General features: G+C 42.0%; 2 protein-coding genes across 4 annotated transcripts in view; one reads left to right on the top strand and one right to left on the bottom strand.

Moving 5' to 3' along the window:
- Window positions 1–13: 13 nt before the first annotated feature.
- On the top strand, window positions 14–6,150 carry adrm1 (ADRM1 26S proteasome ubiquitin receptor). Of its 2 annotated transcripts, none has more exons than XM_042002921.1 (10): window positions 14–112; window positions 878–1,101; window positions 1,603–1,719; window positions 2,147–2,357; window positions 2,665–2,743; window positions 2,833–2,969; window positions 4,194–4,325; window positions 4,418–4,575; window positions 5,464–5,566; window positions 5,745–6,150. In XM_042002921.1, the coding sequence occupies exons 2-10, from the start codon at window positions 892–894 to the stop codon at window positions 5,831–5,833; spliced, it is 1,236 nt and encodes a 411-aa protein (XP_041858855.1). In that variant the 5' UTR covers window positions 14–112; window positions 878–891; the 3' UTR covers window positions 5,834–6,150. The 2 variants fall into 2 exon arrangements, with proteins under 2 accessions (XP_041858855.1, XP_041858854.1); XM_042002920.1 differs by having other exon boundaries at window positions 2,662–2,743.
- Window positions 6,151–6,201: 51 nt separating this feature from the next.
- Window positions 6,202–14,331, bottom strand: part of lama5 (laminin, alpha 5) — a 110,281-nt gene continuing 102,151 nt past the window's right edge. For both annotated transcript variants that reach the window (XM_042002918.1, XM_042002919.1), the window contains exons 72-80: window positions 11,371–11,512; window positions 11,133–11,287; window positions 10,807–10,999; window positions 10,482–10,604; window positions 9,523–9,682; window positions 9,303–9,433; window positions 9,129–9,222; window positions 8,940–9,059; window positions 6,202–8,374 (exon numbers count right to left, since the gene is read on the bottom strand). In XM_042002918.1, coding sequence (XP_041858852.1) covers window positions 8,238–8,374; window positions 8,940–9,059; window positions 9,129–9,222; window positions 9,303–9,433; window positions 9,523–9,682; window positions 10,482–10,604; window positions 10,807–10,999; window positions 11,133–11,287; window positions 11,371–11,512 — 1,255 coding nt within the window. In that variant the 3' untranslated portion in view covers window positions 6,202–8,237. The remainder of the gene's footprint in view (window positions 8,375–8,939; window positions 9,060–9,128; window positions 9,223–9,302; window positions 9,434–9,522; window positions 9,683–10,481; window positions 10,605–10,806; window positions 11,000–11,132; window positions 11,288–11,370; window positions 11,513–14,331) is intronic.

The following is a 14,331-nucleotide window of genomic DNA, read 5'->3' as shown; positions in this document are numbered from 1 at the left end:
CTTCCGGTGACAGAAGGCGCGTTCACGACATAACAGGAAGTCAGGAGGACACTACGAGCAGACGACACAGAGGGAAAAACTTGAAAGCTAATTTCTGAACATCAAACTTCAGGTATTAAACACCAATTGTTTAGAAATGTTTATTTCACCCTTTTAAAATAACTCCGCGATGTTTCCTCCAAAATTTGAATTAGTTTTTAAATGTAAAGTAGCAAGGCTTCGGCCTTGGCCGTTCATCGATTTAGCCGTGTCATGGGCTAACGTTAGCGTTGATAACCTGCATGACGCAAGCAAACCACCGTTGAGATGACTGGGGGGCTAACTGTTGTTTCGATTAGCTTTCGTTTAAAAAGTTTTTGTAATGCCCAAAACAGGCGAAACCTTACGAACAAACTCTAACAGTGCAGTGTTAGTTAGCTGTCATACTTAAATCGTACTTTAACGTGAAAGTGGTAAAACTAAACAAAAAGTAAACAGCTTAACCAAAAGCTAGCTTACGGCTAATGTAATTTTTTGAATATTTTTAAATGGCCTGCTTCAGACTGAAAAAACTTTTTTTTTTCTTCTAGAAGTCAGTTTTTATTTATTTTTTTTATTATGTTTGTTACCTAAGCTGTTAGATGTGATTTTTAACAGTTACTTAAAATCACAGTAAGGCGTCAAGCTGTGTTTAAACTAAAGAAATTACACGCAGATGTACAGTACAAGTAAATGGTTTGCACACACCGATAATTAAGCATTAATGTACTGTAATAATGTTTGTCCTTGATTTGCCTCTCATTACACCTATGACAGTTATGCCAGTTATGCTACAGAAGTAGTATCTTATAAAGCTTACTTCTCATTATTATTATTTATTTATTTTAATTTTTTTCAGGGTATATTTTAAAGATGTCCTCAGGTGCTCTCTTTCCAAGCTTGGTCAGTGGCTCGAGGGGAAGCTCCAGCAAGTACCTGGTGGAGTTTCGTGCTGGCAAAATGACCCTGAAGGGGAACACCGTTACACCTGACAAACGCAAAGGCATGGTGTACATCCAGCAGTCTGACGATTCCCTGATTCATTTCTGCTGGAAGGACAGGACCACGGGGAATGTGGATGATGTGAGCAATCCTAAATAAATAAATTCATGATGTGGTTTTGTATTAAAAAACATTTCCACTGTTTGTACATTTGGCTTTGGGATTTAAAAAGTCAACCATGCATTGTAATATAGTAGGGCTGGGCAATTAATCGAAAATAATCAAAACCGACATTCATAACCAATAACCAATCTTAATCTTGTTCATGTCAATTATTTAAGTTATTTTTCTTAAACATATTTACAAATATTCATTAAATCACCATATATAGTCAAACTGTGTGCTTCCTTTAACTTATTTTAAAATCTATATCTGCTTTTCTATTATGAAAATATTTGCAACAAAAACCTTTAGGTGGCCATGAGGGCTAAAAATGAAATGATGTAAAAATAATTGCTAATTAATTGTAATTGAGGTAACATGTTTAGTCCTGATATTGATTTGAGGTCATATTGCTCAGCCCTATAATATAACCCCGTGCTTAAAAGAGAAACTACCTGAAAAGTGCTTTTTCTGTCCTAGGACCTGATAATCTTCCCTGATGACTGTGAATTCAAGAGAGTTAACCAGTGCACCACTGGCCGTGTCTACGTGTTAAAGTTCAAGGCTGGGTCCAAGAGGCTGTTTTTCTGGATGCAGGTTGGGAGATTTTTTATCAAATGGAAAATTATTGAAGTAAAAAGATATTTATACTAATTTATTTGCATTTAAATGGGCGCTGATAGTGAGTGGGAAAATAAAATGGGAAGCAGTAATAATGATGGGTAGAGCTAAATTACTAAATTAATAATAGATTGATGATGGTTCAGTTGGATGGCTTGGGGTGTCCAGAGTCGGTACTCGAGGGCCTCTGTCCTGCAGATTTTCCAATGTTTCCTGCTTCAACACACCAGACTCAAATGAAATGAATCCAACAGCCTATTAAGTTTTGCACAATGACTCATTCATTTGAGTCAGGTGGTTTTGGAGCAGGGACACATCAAACACCTGCAGGATTGTGGCTCTTGAGGACCGGAGCTGGACACCCCTGTTTTATGATGATGATGAATTATTTTGTGCCCATCAGGAGCCAAAAACTGACAAAGATGATGAGTACTGTCGCAAGGTGAATGAATATTTGAACAACCCTCCCATCCCTGGAGCACCTGGCAGCGGAGGTGGCAGCGGTCATGAACTCTCTGCCCTCGGAGGAGAGGGAGGGCTCCAAAACCTGCTGGGAAACATGAGCCACAACCAGCTGATGCAGTTAATTGGACCGACGGGGTTGGGTGGACTGGGTGAGCAATTCTGGATATTGCCTCTGACCTGTAGTCTATCTCTTAGTAAATAAGTGAAACCAGTAAGTTTGAAGAGTTTTTTTTTTTTTTTTGCTTTGTTTTGTTTTGTTTTTCTTTTCACTTTTCTATAACATTTTCAAAATGTGACTCTTTCCTGGGTCCCTTCCAAAAACATAGATTTACATGACCCACGTGTTGTTTTAACAGAAATAGCATATTATCCAAGTTTAAACTAAAGAGTCTGGACACTTAATCAGGTCAGTTCTTTCTTCTTTTTCCTGTGTCTTGTTGATGTTTGTCTAAGGAGGCCTGGGAGCTTTAGCAGGACCAGGACTTGCCAACCTGTTGGGCAGCGGAGGACCAGCCACCAGCAGCTCTTCATCCAGGTGAGGTTTAAGTAACACTAACATACTTAAGAACAATGATATAACAGATTTATGTAGAGTGTTTACCAATGTCCTCCTCTTTTTCTCAGCTCTCGTAGCCAATCTACAGCAGCCACTCTTTCCTCGAGTGGAGCTCCCAGATTGAGCTCGTCTCAGACACCGACCAACCCTGCACCCCCTGCTGCTTCAGCTCCCTCCTCCACTGGTGCTTCTCCATCCACTCCAGGTATGGTGTGCCAACAGAGGTGAATCAAGGCCCTTAACCCTCCACAGTGGATGTGACCCTTGTGTCATAAAGGAGGCAGATTTATACTGAAGCTCATGATTAAAAATCTGTATTAAACTTTCAAAAATGTGTGGAAAATATGAGCTCATTTTGAATTTGTTGGCAGCAACACATCTCAAAAATGTTGGAACAGTGGCAACAAAAGGCTGGAGAAACAAGTGGCACAAATAGAGGAGCATTTGACAGCTAATGAGGTGAACTGGCAACAGGTCAGTATGAAAGAAGCATTTCAGAGAGGCAGAGTCTTTCAGTTGGAAAAATGAATAGAGGATAACGAATCTGAGACAAACTGTCTCTAAAAATTGAGGAACGACTTAACAAAAACGTTCCTCAAAGTACAGTTGTGAAGACTGAAGGTCCCACCATCTACAGTGTGTAATATAATCAAAGGATTAAGAGAATCAGCGAGGAATCTGTGCGTGAAACAAGGCTGAATGTCAAAACTGGATGCTGCTGGTCTTGAAGCCATCAGGCAGCACTGCATTAAAACCGGACATGATTCTGTACTGGAATCACTGCATGGACTCAGGATAATCATTGTCTGTGAACACAGTTCACCCTGAAATCCACAAATGCAGGTTAAAGCTCCATCGTGCAAAGAAGCAGCCAGATGTGAACAGGATCCAGAAACACCGCTGCCTTCTCAGGACCAAAGCTTATTTAAAATGGTCTGAGGCGAAGGGAAAGCTGTTCTGTGGTCAGATGGATAAAAATGTGAATCTGGAAAGCATGGATGGCGTGTCCTGCAGACTAAAGAGGAGAGGGAGCATCCAGCCTGTTATCAGTGGGCAGGTGAAAAGCTGCATCTCTGGTGGGATGGGGCTGCATTAGTGCCTATGGCGTGAGCAGCTTCCACATCTGTGAAGCTCCATCAATGCTGAAAAGTACATGGAAGTTTTAGAGGAACATCTGCTCCCATCCAGACAACGTCTCTTTCAGGGAAGACCTTGCAGGTTTTAGCAGGATAATTCTACCCTGAAACTGCTTTTACAGATGTGTTGCTGCCATCTGATATGTTGTTTATGTTCTACTGGGAATTAAATATGGGTTGAAATTTCTAAATCATTGCATTCTGATCTTTTTATCTACAGTTTACACAGCGTCCCAACTGTTTGGAATTGGGCCTGCATTACTTTGACATGCCCTTACTTGTCTCATTTGCAGCCTCAGCTCAGACACCAGTGGCCCCAGCCTCTGTTGGAAGCCCTACCGCCCACCAGCCCATCCAGCTTAGTGACCTTCAGAGCATTCTCGCCACCATGAATGTCCCAGCAACGGCTGCTCAGGGAACAGCAGGTGAGTGACAGATTACATGCTGCCGGGGATGAGGTGTTGGTCTTGACAGCAATTGTAGTACTTTCATAGCAGCCCCTTGTCATGTCCTGCAGTGGATCTAGCAAGTGTTTGTACCCCTGAGATGATGGCTCCCATCCTGACTAATGCTGAAGTCCAGCAGAGGCTCCTTCCCTTCCTGCCGAGTGGAGAGAGTTTACCTCAGAGTGCTGAGGAGCTCCAGAACACACTCAACTCACCTCAGTTCCAGCAGGTAAGACTTGACCTTAGATGACAAAGTCATCCTGACTTGGTGAAGTCAGGATATTTGTTTGGGATGTGCTCCAATTTTTTCACACTAAAGGCCCATTTATGCTCGATGCAGACGACAGCTACACAGATGTGTCGCTTACACATGTAATTTGGTCGGTTTTAGGGGGCCTGGTGGATTCGTTGTCTGATGCAGCAAACAGAGCAGTAACACACAAAACTGCAGGGGCAGTGTTATTATTAGCAAGGCTATTATTTATCATGAACTGGCTTGTATGGATACAGATTGGATGACAATGAGTTGATTTTATGTATAGTGCCCTGTTGTGACTTGCCACTATACAAACAAAGCTGAATTGAATTGAGCAGTATGGCTGACATGCGACCAGCGGAAGGAACAAAACCAGAGAAGAAGACAATGACGTCTGGTACAGCTGTAGAGAAGGCGGGAGCTCTTGAAGACAGGCTGTGTGAGTGCGTCAGGTGGTTGCAAACAACTTTAGCGGTGAACTACCGCCACCAACCGGTGTCTGGAACCGACGTCAGAACACGAAGTGAACTCTGAGCTGCTCACTAGTGGATGACTTAATAATCATGGCAACGTAAAAGGCGCAGGCATGTTTGAGGGTGGTGACATATGACAGTGTTTGAAACTGACATACATACAAGAATGTAAATGGGCCTTAAAGCTAAAGAGGTGACATTTAACTTCCATGTTAGGAACCATCCCTGTTCTAACTCTAAGCTTTAAGTGTGTATAGGCTAACCATATGAAAAAAAGTGGGTGTCTATTAATTTTTACTTTGTTTTTCCACTGATTGAGATTAAATATGTGAAGAGGGCTGTTGATGCAGTTTGGTGTTAAGCTGACTGTGACTTCTTCCTCTTGTAGTCGATGAGTATGTTCAGCAGTGCCTTGGCCTCGGGGCAGCTCGGCCCTCTCATGAGTCAGTTTGGTCTACCAGCAGAGGCTGTGGATGCTGCTAACAGGGGAGGTAAGCCACACGATGATGCTGACAACATACTTAGCAAAATATATGGCTTTTTTTATTTTTTATGGTTGAGCACATCTTTCTACCCTGTAGCTGCATCCATCCTTGTCATGTTTTACCCGAGTGGGCTTGGTGACCTGGGCCTGAAGCAGGAACTAAACACTAACTTTCTCCTTGCCAGATGTGGAGGCGTTTGCCAGAGCCATGCAGGGCAGCAAGGGCGACTCCAAAGAGAAGAAAGAGGATGACGAGGACATGAGTCTGGATTAGAGCCTGATGCGCAGCATCTTGGCTAAATCCGATTCCATGTCACTATTTTTTAATCTTTACCTCCATTTCCTCTGCGTTGTCTTATCCTTTCCTGCACCGAAGGCAACGTTCCTACTCAGGACAAACGCAACGTGAGCAGGGCTAACGTCGTCCCACTCGACCGCTTCGTTTTCTTCGCCATCATCGGGCGATTGTGTCGGGATTCAGCCTTAACTTTTCTTTTTAGTTACAGGACACAGAGTGAGTCCCGACACCTCCAGACTGCTTTTGTTCATCAACTCCTGGTTAAAAGTAATAAAATATAACTCACTGCTTGACTCAACTTCTTTTTCTTTTTTTAGAAAACAAATCAGCACCAACATGTACAGTTTATATTGAAAAAGAAAACTTTATTTAAAACATATGAAGGGGTGGGAGGGACAGCTTATTGTTTGAGATATTTATAAAAATTATTATATACACAAGCGTCATTGTTTGGTACATGTTTACATTTCGGAGCAAGCAAGAAGAGACGCTGCCTGAGAGTCGGACACAAGACGGATGAGACGTTTCTGATGTGGAGGGATGAAAACCTGGAAAATGGCAGAGCCGATGGTGCTAAGGCTGATGATTGTAACTCCTTAACCCAAGTTAAATTTCTCTGTTTTTTAGTTTAAACCAGATGAGGTTATTAAAGGGGGATCAGCTACATCTGGCAGCTATCACAGCCCAGTTAAAAGAAAAAAGCTACGTTCACACTGCAGGAGAAGTGATCCTAATCAAACTTTCTTCCTTTTATATGTGACCCTAATATTTTTTTTATGGTAGTCTGAACGATGCAGACTCCGCCACTTCTCAAAAGTTTTAGATCATTTTTTTAAAATATGTTTTCCAAAGAAAAAACTTAATTTCACCAAGAATAAAAACAAGTGAGATGATATTTACCCTTGTGGGTCACTTGATTTACAAACCTTTCTGGTCATTAGTGGACAAAAAATAATCTCCCCAAAACCTAAAAAAACCATTAAAGGTTATTTTTTTTCTCTAATATTTCAGGGAGCTTCACACCAAATAAAAACTACCAAATATGTAATTATTCAAATTATTTAAACCATTTAGAGAGCAATTACTTTTATGTAAAATGTGTGGTGGCTGGGGAATTTATTTTAATCCGTCTAAGTACTAAAATTGGTAAAAATATAGATTTTTTACTTTAAATAATGTATTATATGGAAATGAACTCATTTTATGCTTTTTCTCACATGCGATCAGACATTTTAAGGGTTAAAATAATTTAAATGCATATTAAGTATTTTTTATTTTGGAGTGATTTGAGCAAAAGTGGAAAAAAATTCAAGGGAGAGAATTTTTTTCCTCTAATAATCTGAAAGGGTAATAAATTTGTTCTGTTGACCTCAAAGAAAAAAAATAATGAATTAGAATTTTAAAGAAAAATCTTCTGTTATGGGGCAACAACTAAAATAGTGGCTGAAAATTAAGGTAAAAAGACATTAAAAAAAACAAAAAAAACCCACAAGGTTCCTTCAGTTTATTACCCTTTTAGGTGAAATAAAAACATGGCAGGGTTATATTCTAATCCATTTTTTACACAAATTTATCAGTTAACGTTATGTAAATGATATATAATATGTAATCATTAAAATGAATTTAACCCTTTAAATGCCTGAAATTACATGATGACAGTTAATGAGCTGGGTGACACTTGTATATATTTTATTATTTTTAAATGTGCTAAAATTTGTGAATACACAGATTTTTATCTTTAAGAATCCCCCTAACATAAAAACATGGTTAAAAAAAACCAATCAGGATTAAGCATACGACCTGCGGCGTGAACGTAGCCGAAGATTAAATAAGACTGGGAACAGTCTACTTCCAGCTCTCATCCCCTTTCCTTTCTATATTTCTTTGCATTTATAAAACCAAATATTCCCAAACGTCCTTGTCCCAGGTGTCTCTAGTCTCTGCCGCCTGTAGACGTTGGTTCTGCATCACAGTGTTCGACTCAGTAGAAATATTTATCATTCTGAGCTGCAGGTGATGGCACACAGCCCTATTCATCTTTTACTTGAATATATTGCAGATTCAGGAACTTTTTTTAAAAAGAAAATCTAGAAAACTGGAGCTGCGCTACACATTTTAGATCCGATTCAGGTTTACAAAGCTGTCTAACAACTTGTATCAGTGCATCTCTATGTGCAGACAGCTGTCACCGATGTAGCACAAGTGAAATATAGTGATGATAGATGTGAAAATATAAACTTTCTCCCCCCCCCAAAAAAACAACAGAAACCCAAAAATAATAAATATTAATATATATATTTTTAAAATAGCTAGAGTTACATAACACCCACCACCAGTACGTTTACAGTTTGGGAATGTGAGGATAAGACAGTGTTGGTGTTTACATGTGTGGACAGCCTTGTGTCCCCACGGCCCCGTGGACAGAGAGTGGTTTGGACAACATGGCGGGTCTCTGGTTGATGGTTGCTCGGCGGACGCAACCTTGGAACGCTGGCAGACTGGAAACTTTGGCACCACCTGGTGGTCAAATGGAAAAACAGCGTGCTAATCAGGATAAAATGAGAAGTACAATCATTCTATTAAATTTTATTTATAAAGCACTTTTCATACATGAGTAGCACAAAGTTCTTCACAAAATAAAAACAACCTTTGCATATTGAAAAGAATATAAAAGAAAACACCTACACTTTCTCTCTCTCCTCACACACACACCCCCAAAACACCCCCCCGCCCCATCTCTTAGCTTGATGTAAATATAACGGCTCCTGGTAGAGTCTGTTAAAAGCTTCTCTCGTTTTCTGAAAATGCTCCTCCATGTTTCTGACACTTCACCAAAACTGAACTTCAGTAAGTAGTCTTGACCAATGTCTACATGACTAAATGTGTTGAGTTGGACGGTGAGTTTATAATGAAGTGCAAGAATATACCCAAAGTGAGAATCAAATCTTAACTTTGGACAGTTTAACTTTTTTTATTCTCTACAAATTCATAAAGAACAGCTCTGAATTCTTTTAGAGCAATTGTCTAGACAAGCATTACAAGTTCCTACAGTTTTATAGCGATTAGGTGTGTTTGTGCTCACCGGGTGCACCTCCGAGGTAAAGGGTCACTTTCTCCCCTGCAGCGTGTCTCTGTTTTGGGCCGACGCTGTGCTCGCTGACTCCGTCCACATGCAGCTGCAGAAGGTTGTTTTTCTTCACCACTGTGGAAACATCAGTGGATCAATAAAAAATTTCCAAGTGTTGGAGGCAGTTTGTTTAAATAAACTCACCTTTGATCGTGTGCCAGAGTCCGTCACTTAGAGGTTCTTCCGGTAAGAAGGAGGTAGAGAATTCACCTTTTCCAGTGTTCACTGAAACAGTCACCTGCAAACACAGACGTTATTTTCAGCTTCAGCTCTTTTAGTGGATGATAGCTGAATCTCTATAACAAAACCAAGACTTACCTCTCGCTGCCTGAGAACCAAGCTCAGGTACTGGTCAGGTGACCTTCCAGCATACAACAGCAGCCCAGAGTCCGAGACGGGTCGAACTTCCAGCTGGATCTCTAGATCCCGACCCAGAACCAACGACTCATCTGTAAGAAGGAAGAGTCTTCAGTCAGGACATGAAAACACAAGAGGATCTGAAAGAACAGAGATATGAACGAGGGATGATGATCACCACCTATCGCGATGTGTCCTCCCTGTCCAGGGAAGTACGCTCCGGGCTGGAGAGGGTCTTCAAAGCAGGGCATCGTCCCCTGGCTATGAGCTGGGTCTCCTACAGGGGCTTCATTCAACTTCAGATCCCTGACACAACCGATAAAAGCACCAGAGCTCAGGACCTAAAATATGTGGACAGACGAGAGGGTGAAGCTCTAACACAAATAAAACAAACTGTTTATCTTTTTCACACTAGCTGCTTGATAGGTTTTTGTTCATGAGTGAGGGAAGGATGGAGCAGAAGATCAACAGGAGGATCGCTGGAGCAGCAGGTTAATGCCGACTCTGCATCGATCTGTCATGAAGAAGGAGCTGACCCCAAAGGCGAAGCTCTCGATTTACTGGTTGGTCTACGTTCCGACTCTCACCAGCTGTGGGTAGAGCCGCAGCTTCTCCACATCAAGAAGAACCAGAGGAGCCGACTCAGGCTTCTGGTTAGGATGCCTACTGGATAGTGTGCCAGGCACAAAGATGGTTGGATGAACAGACAGGTGTTGGATGGCTGGACGGACAGATGGATTCCTCTTTGTATCGTATCTTTTGGGAAAATTTAACTCAGTTTAACTTGAGGCTGAATCTACAAGATGAGACGTTTCTTTAGGAAACTCGTCGTAGAGACTGAACTCTGCTCTGCAGCCGTCTGATCCAATGACTAAAAGATGCTGAACAAACTGCCGGCTCCTGTAGAAGGAAATGATCTAGAACTAGAAGAAACGAAGGTCTCGCCCTGGGCATTTCGCCATCCTCACAGGGTCAACCCAGGTAGACAACCATGCATGCATTCAGTCCTGAGGTCGATTCAAACAGCTGCCTCGTTACTCATGATGGACAAGTTTAGATAAAAATGTTGAAGATCAGCCTTTTGTCGTGGAGATTTGAAACAAATGAAAGTTTCTACGTACAACAGGACATGATGTTTACCTTCACTGAGTGTGGGACTCCTCCGATATATAAAGGCCCGGTGATCGACAGTCTGATTTTCTTAGACTGAGCATCGATTCCATCAATGATCAGACCGATCTGCCCTTCAAGCTTTATAAAGACCTGCAGGAAGTACAGAGGTTGAGCAGGTTATTCAGACTGCGTTTAGTTTAACAGCACAGCGTTTAAATGATCAGGCATGTGATCACCTCATCTTTCCAGATACATTTCCTTGTTGCCATAATAACAGAATTTCTTTGCCCTTTCTAGAGAAAATGGACATCTTTCCCTTCACATGTGACCTGAAGTGCAGGTGTGAGCTCACCGTGTGCCAGCGGTCGTCGTCGTACTTCTTGCGGCTGCGCAGGCTGACTTTCCTCTTTCCCCGGTCTACTAAGAGCAGCAGGTGTCCGTCTGAGACGCCGAGCGACATGACGGAACCGCCATGCTGCCCGCCGGCTGCGTACAGCACCAGACCTTCGGGGGACTTTATCTTCACTGCCATCGAGAGATGAGACCTAAGGGAAGAAATATCACTGGAATCAGCTCCCGTTTCCATTAATTCCTGGTAAAACATTTGGATTTTTAGCCGTTCCAGATGGTGAACAGAAGGGGTCTCAGACCGTACTGATGGCTTGTCTTCATGCTTACATGGAGCTGGGCGATCTGGGCAGAGGGTCGTATCTCTGGTAGCTGTTTGTGGAGCCGCTGAAGTGCACGGCTCTGCTCTCGGGCTGTGTTGGCTTTTCCTGATACGACTCTCTGTTGTTACGATTGCGAGATCCCGAAGGCTTCTTGTGCTTACCCTGGGGAGGAGACAGGAATGAGAGATTCATCTCCAGGCTCCGGCACAGATCGGTGAAACTAGTCTTTGGTTTTCGTCGCGTACCTTTGGTTTGCTTCGGTGCTTCTGAGGGCCAGCGATGATCTTCTGAGGACTACTAGCTGCAGGACATTTCAGAGGAACATTCACGTTTTCTTGCGCCATCAACAGGTTCAGAACCGTGTGATAATCTGGCTCCTTGACTTCCCTGAAGATAAAAACACAAGCACATATTTTACAGCTGAAGTAAAGATATTATTCGTTTCTGATTCTTCATTAAAGCCAAACACAGACTAAAACCCAAGCTGCCTGATCTGTGCTGGTCTTTTCATTTGCTCTTTGTGTTCTGAAAAGACTCATCATTGGCCAACATTTAATAAACCAGATGTCCCTGATTTGTTGAATTATTAATCTGTCCATTACTTCCCAGTTAGACTACTGAAACCCTCTGTACTATGAACCTTCTCCATACTTTGAGCTTATCAATGACATGCTAGTTCTTAAAGAACGCAGGGCCAATTCTGCAAGTTAGCTTTTATTTATTTTTGCACACAGACTTTATCTGTTGTTACTTCTGTGACTTAGATGTTGATTACTGTCTCAGAAGTCTTATAGCTGTTTAGTGATATACTAGTTTTAAGTTTTCTATTGTGCAACCCTAACCCTTTAAACCGAGGGAGACAAATAAAGAAATCTTATCTTGAATCCTGTTTTGATTACATTTCCATTGGATGTAGATGTTTTCTGATTTTATGGGCAGCTGTGGTTGGAAATGAGCTGCAACTGATTGAACTGCTGGTTTCCTCTCAGACTATTTAAATTACAAGATGATAAAAAAGGTTATTATGGAAATCTTTTTGCACAATAATGCCACCACAGATTTTACTGGGGGTGTAAATGACTCGTCTGATCCTGATAGGATAGGGATTCAGTGGATAATAATTCATTCTTTGTTGAAATCAGACATATGGTACAGTATGATTCTGGACGATACTTAGCAATGTTTATCCATAAAGCCTGATGAAACCAGTTAGTTGGTCAGATTAAAGATGTTTTGAAGATGTAAAAACCTGGATGACCCCCTCTACATTCAGACAGACTGAGGTTGGTTACCTTGACTTCCAGTACTACAGTGAAGAACCTTGGAATTATTCTGGACCAGGGTCTGTCCTTTGACTCACATATAAAACAGGTTTCTAGGACCACCTTCTTTAAATATGCAATATTCCCAAAATGAGGGACATCCTGTCTCAGTGTTGCAGGAAAACTAGTCCTTAGATGTGCTACTTTCAGACTGGACTGCTGTAATTCCTGATTACTGTTGTGTCCCAAATATAATCTGAAAAGTATCCAGCTGACCTAAAATGCTGATGAGAACTAGCAGCAGAGACCATGTTTCTCCAGTTTTATCTTCTCTTCATCGGCTTCCTTTAAATTCTTCTCCTCACGTACAAAGCTCTCAGTGACCAAACTTCATTGGATCTTAATCATCTCACAGTTCCAGTTTTTCCAAACAAAGCACTTCACTCTCAGTCTGCAGGTTTCTGGTGGTTCCTAGAGGTTCTAAAAGTAGAATGGGGGGCAGAACCTCCAGTTATCAGATCTCTCTCTGTTGAACCAGCTCCCAGTTTGGCTTCAGGAAGCAGACAAACTTGCTACCTTCAAGATCAGGTTCAAACTCTCTTATGATAAACCTCATAGTAGGTCTGGTTCGTGGTCTTTACCGTGTGTACCAGTTGTCTTTGGAATTCGTATTCGGAGGAGTTTTTGCAGGAAATGACAGTTGAAGTTGTTTTTCTGAACAGAGAACTTGTATGTTTCAAATGACCAAAGATGGCTGCACCCAGCATCTGTGGTCCATTGTTGTCTTTATTAGATTCATTTCAGATACGTTTTGTGTTCACTCAGTTTCTTGTATAAACAACACAGACTTGCCATCAATAATTACGTTGTGGAAGAGGGCTTGTTTGTGAAATATCGTGCCAATACGTGTTGTTTTTTTTAAATACTACCACTTAAATTTTCTGGTGTTTTCATGATGCATGTTTTTATAAGGAGTTTGTAATTTTCTAGTTTTATACGGCATAAATTGGCCTTTTTTTCCCTAGTTGCTGCGGTGGGAACGCCAACTACCTGGTGATGATGTCACCTACTCTCAGGAACTCGGAATTACAAGACAACTGGAACACACCATCTCTTATCCATCTCTTTAGTCCTGCTGCTATAGGCCGAGGCTCCTGGGGATGTCCCATGATGCACTGGGCTCCTCTCTGCTCTCTTTACTCTCCATGTAGAAACATCTGACATTGATGCTGTTATCATTCAGTTCTGTTTCTCTTCTTTCTCAGCAGGAATCCCTGGCTCAGAGTTATGCTGCCTGTTGATCCCCCTTTCCTGTCCACTCCCAACCAGACCAGGAAGATAGCCATCCTTCCTGGTCCTAATAGAGGTTTTCCTTCCTGGTTCCTTCCTGGTTCTGGTCCTGATGGAGGTTTTCCTTCCTGGTGCTGGTTCTGATAGAGGTTTTCCTTCCTGGTCCTAATAGAGGTTTTCCTTCCTGGTTCCTTCCTGGTTCTGGTCCTGATGGAGGTTTTCCTTCCTGGTACTGGTTCTGATGGAGGTTTTCCTTCCTGGTTCTGGTTCTGATGGAGGCCTTCCTCCCTGGTTCTGGTTCTGATGGAGGTTTTCCTCCCTGGTTCTGGTTCTGATGGAGGCTTTCCTCCCTGGTTCTGGTTCTGATGGAGGTTTTCCTCCCTGGTTCTGGTTCTGATGGAGGCTTTCCTTCCTGGTTCTTGTCCTGATGGAGGTTTTCCTTCCTGGTTCTGGTTCTGATGGAGGCTTTCCTCCCTGGTTCTTGTCCTGATGGAGGTTTTCCTCCCTGGTTCTTGTCCTGATGGAGGTTTTCCTCCCTGGTTCTGGTTCTGATGGAGGCTTTCCTCCCTGGTTCTTGTCCTGATGGAGGTTTTCCTCCCTGGTTCTGGTTCTGATGGAGGTTTTCCTTCCTGGTTCTGGTTCTGATGGAGGTTT

The sequence above is a fragment of the Melanotaenia boesemani genome, chromosome 13, assembly GCF_017639745.1.
Source record: "Melanotaenia boesemani isolate fMelBoe1 chromosome 13, fMelBoe1.pri, whole genome shotgun sequence".
Classification (NCBI taxonomy): Eukaryota; Metazoa; Chordata; class Actinopteri; order Atheriniformes; family Melanotaeniidae; genus Melanotaenia; species Melanotaenia boesemani.
Note: the sequence above shows the minus strand (reverse complement) of the source record. Positions and strands in the feature narration are given on the sequence as shown.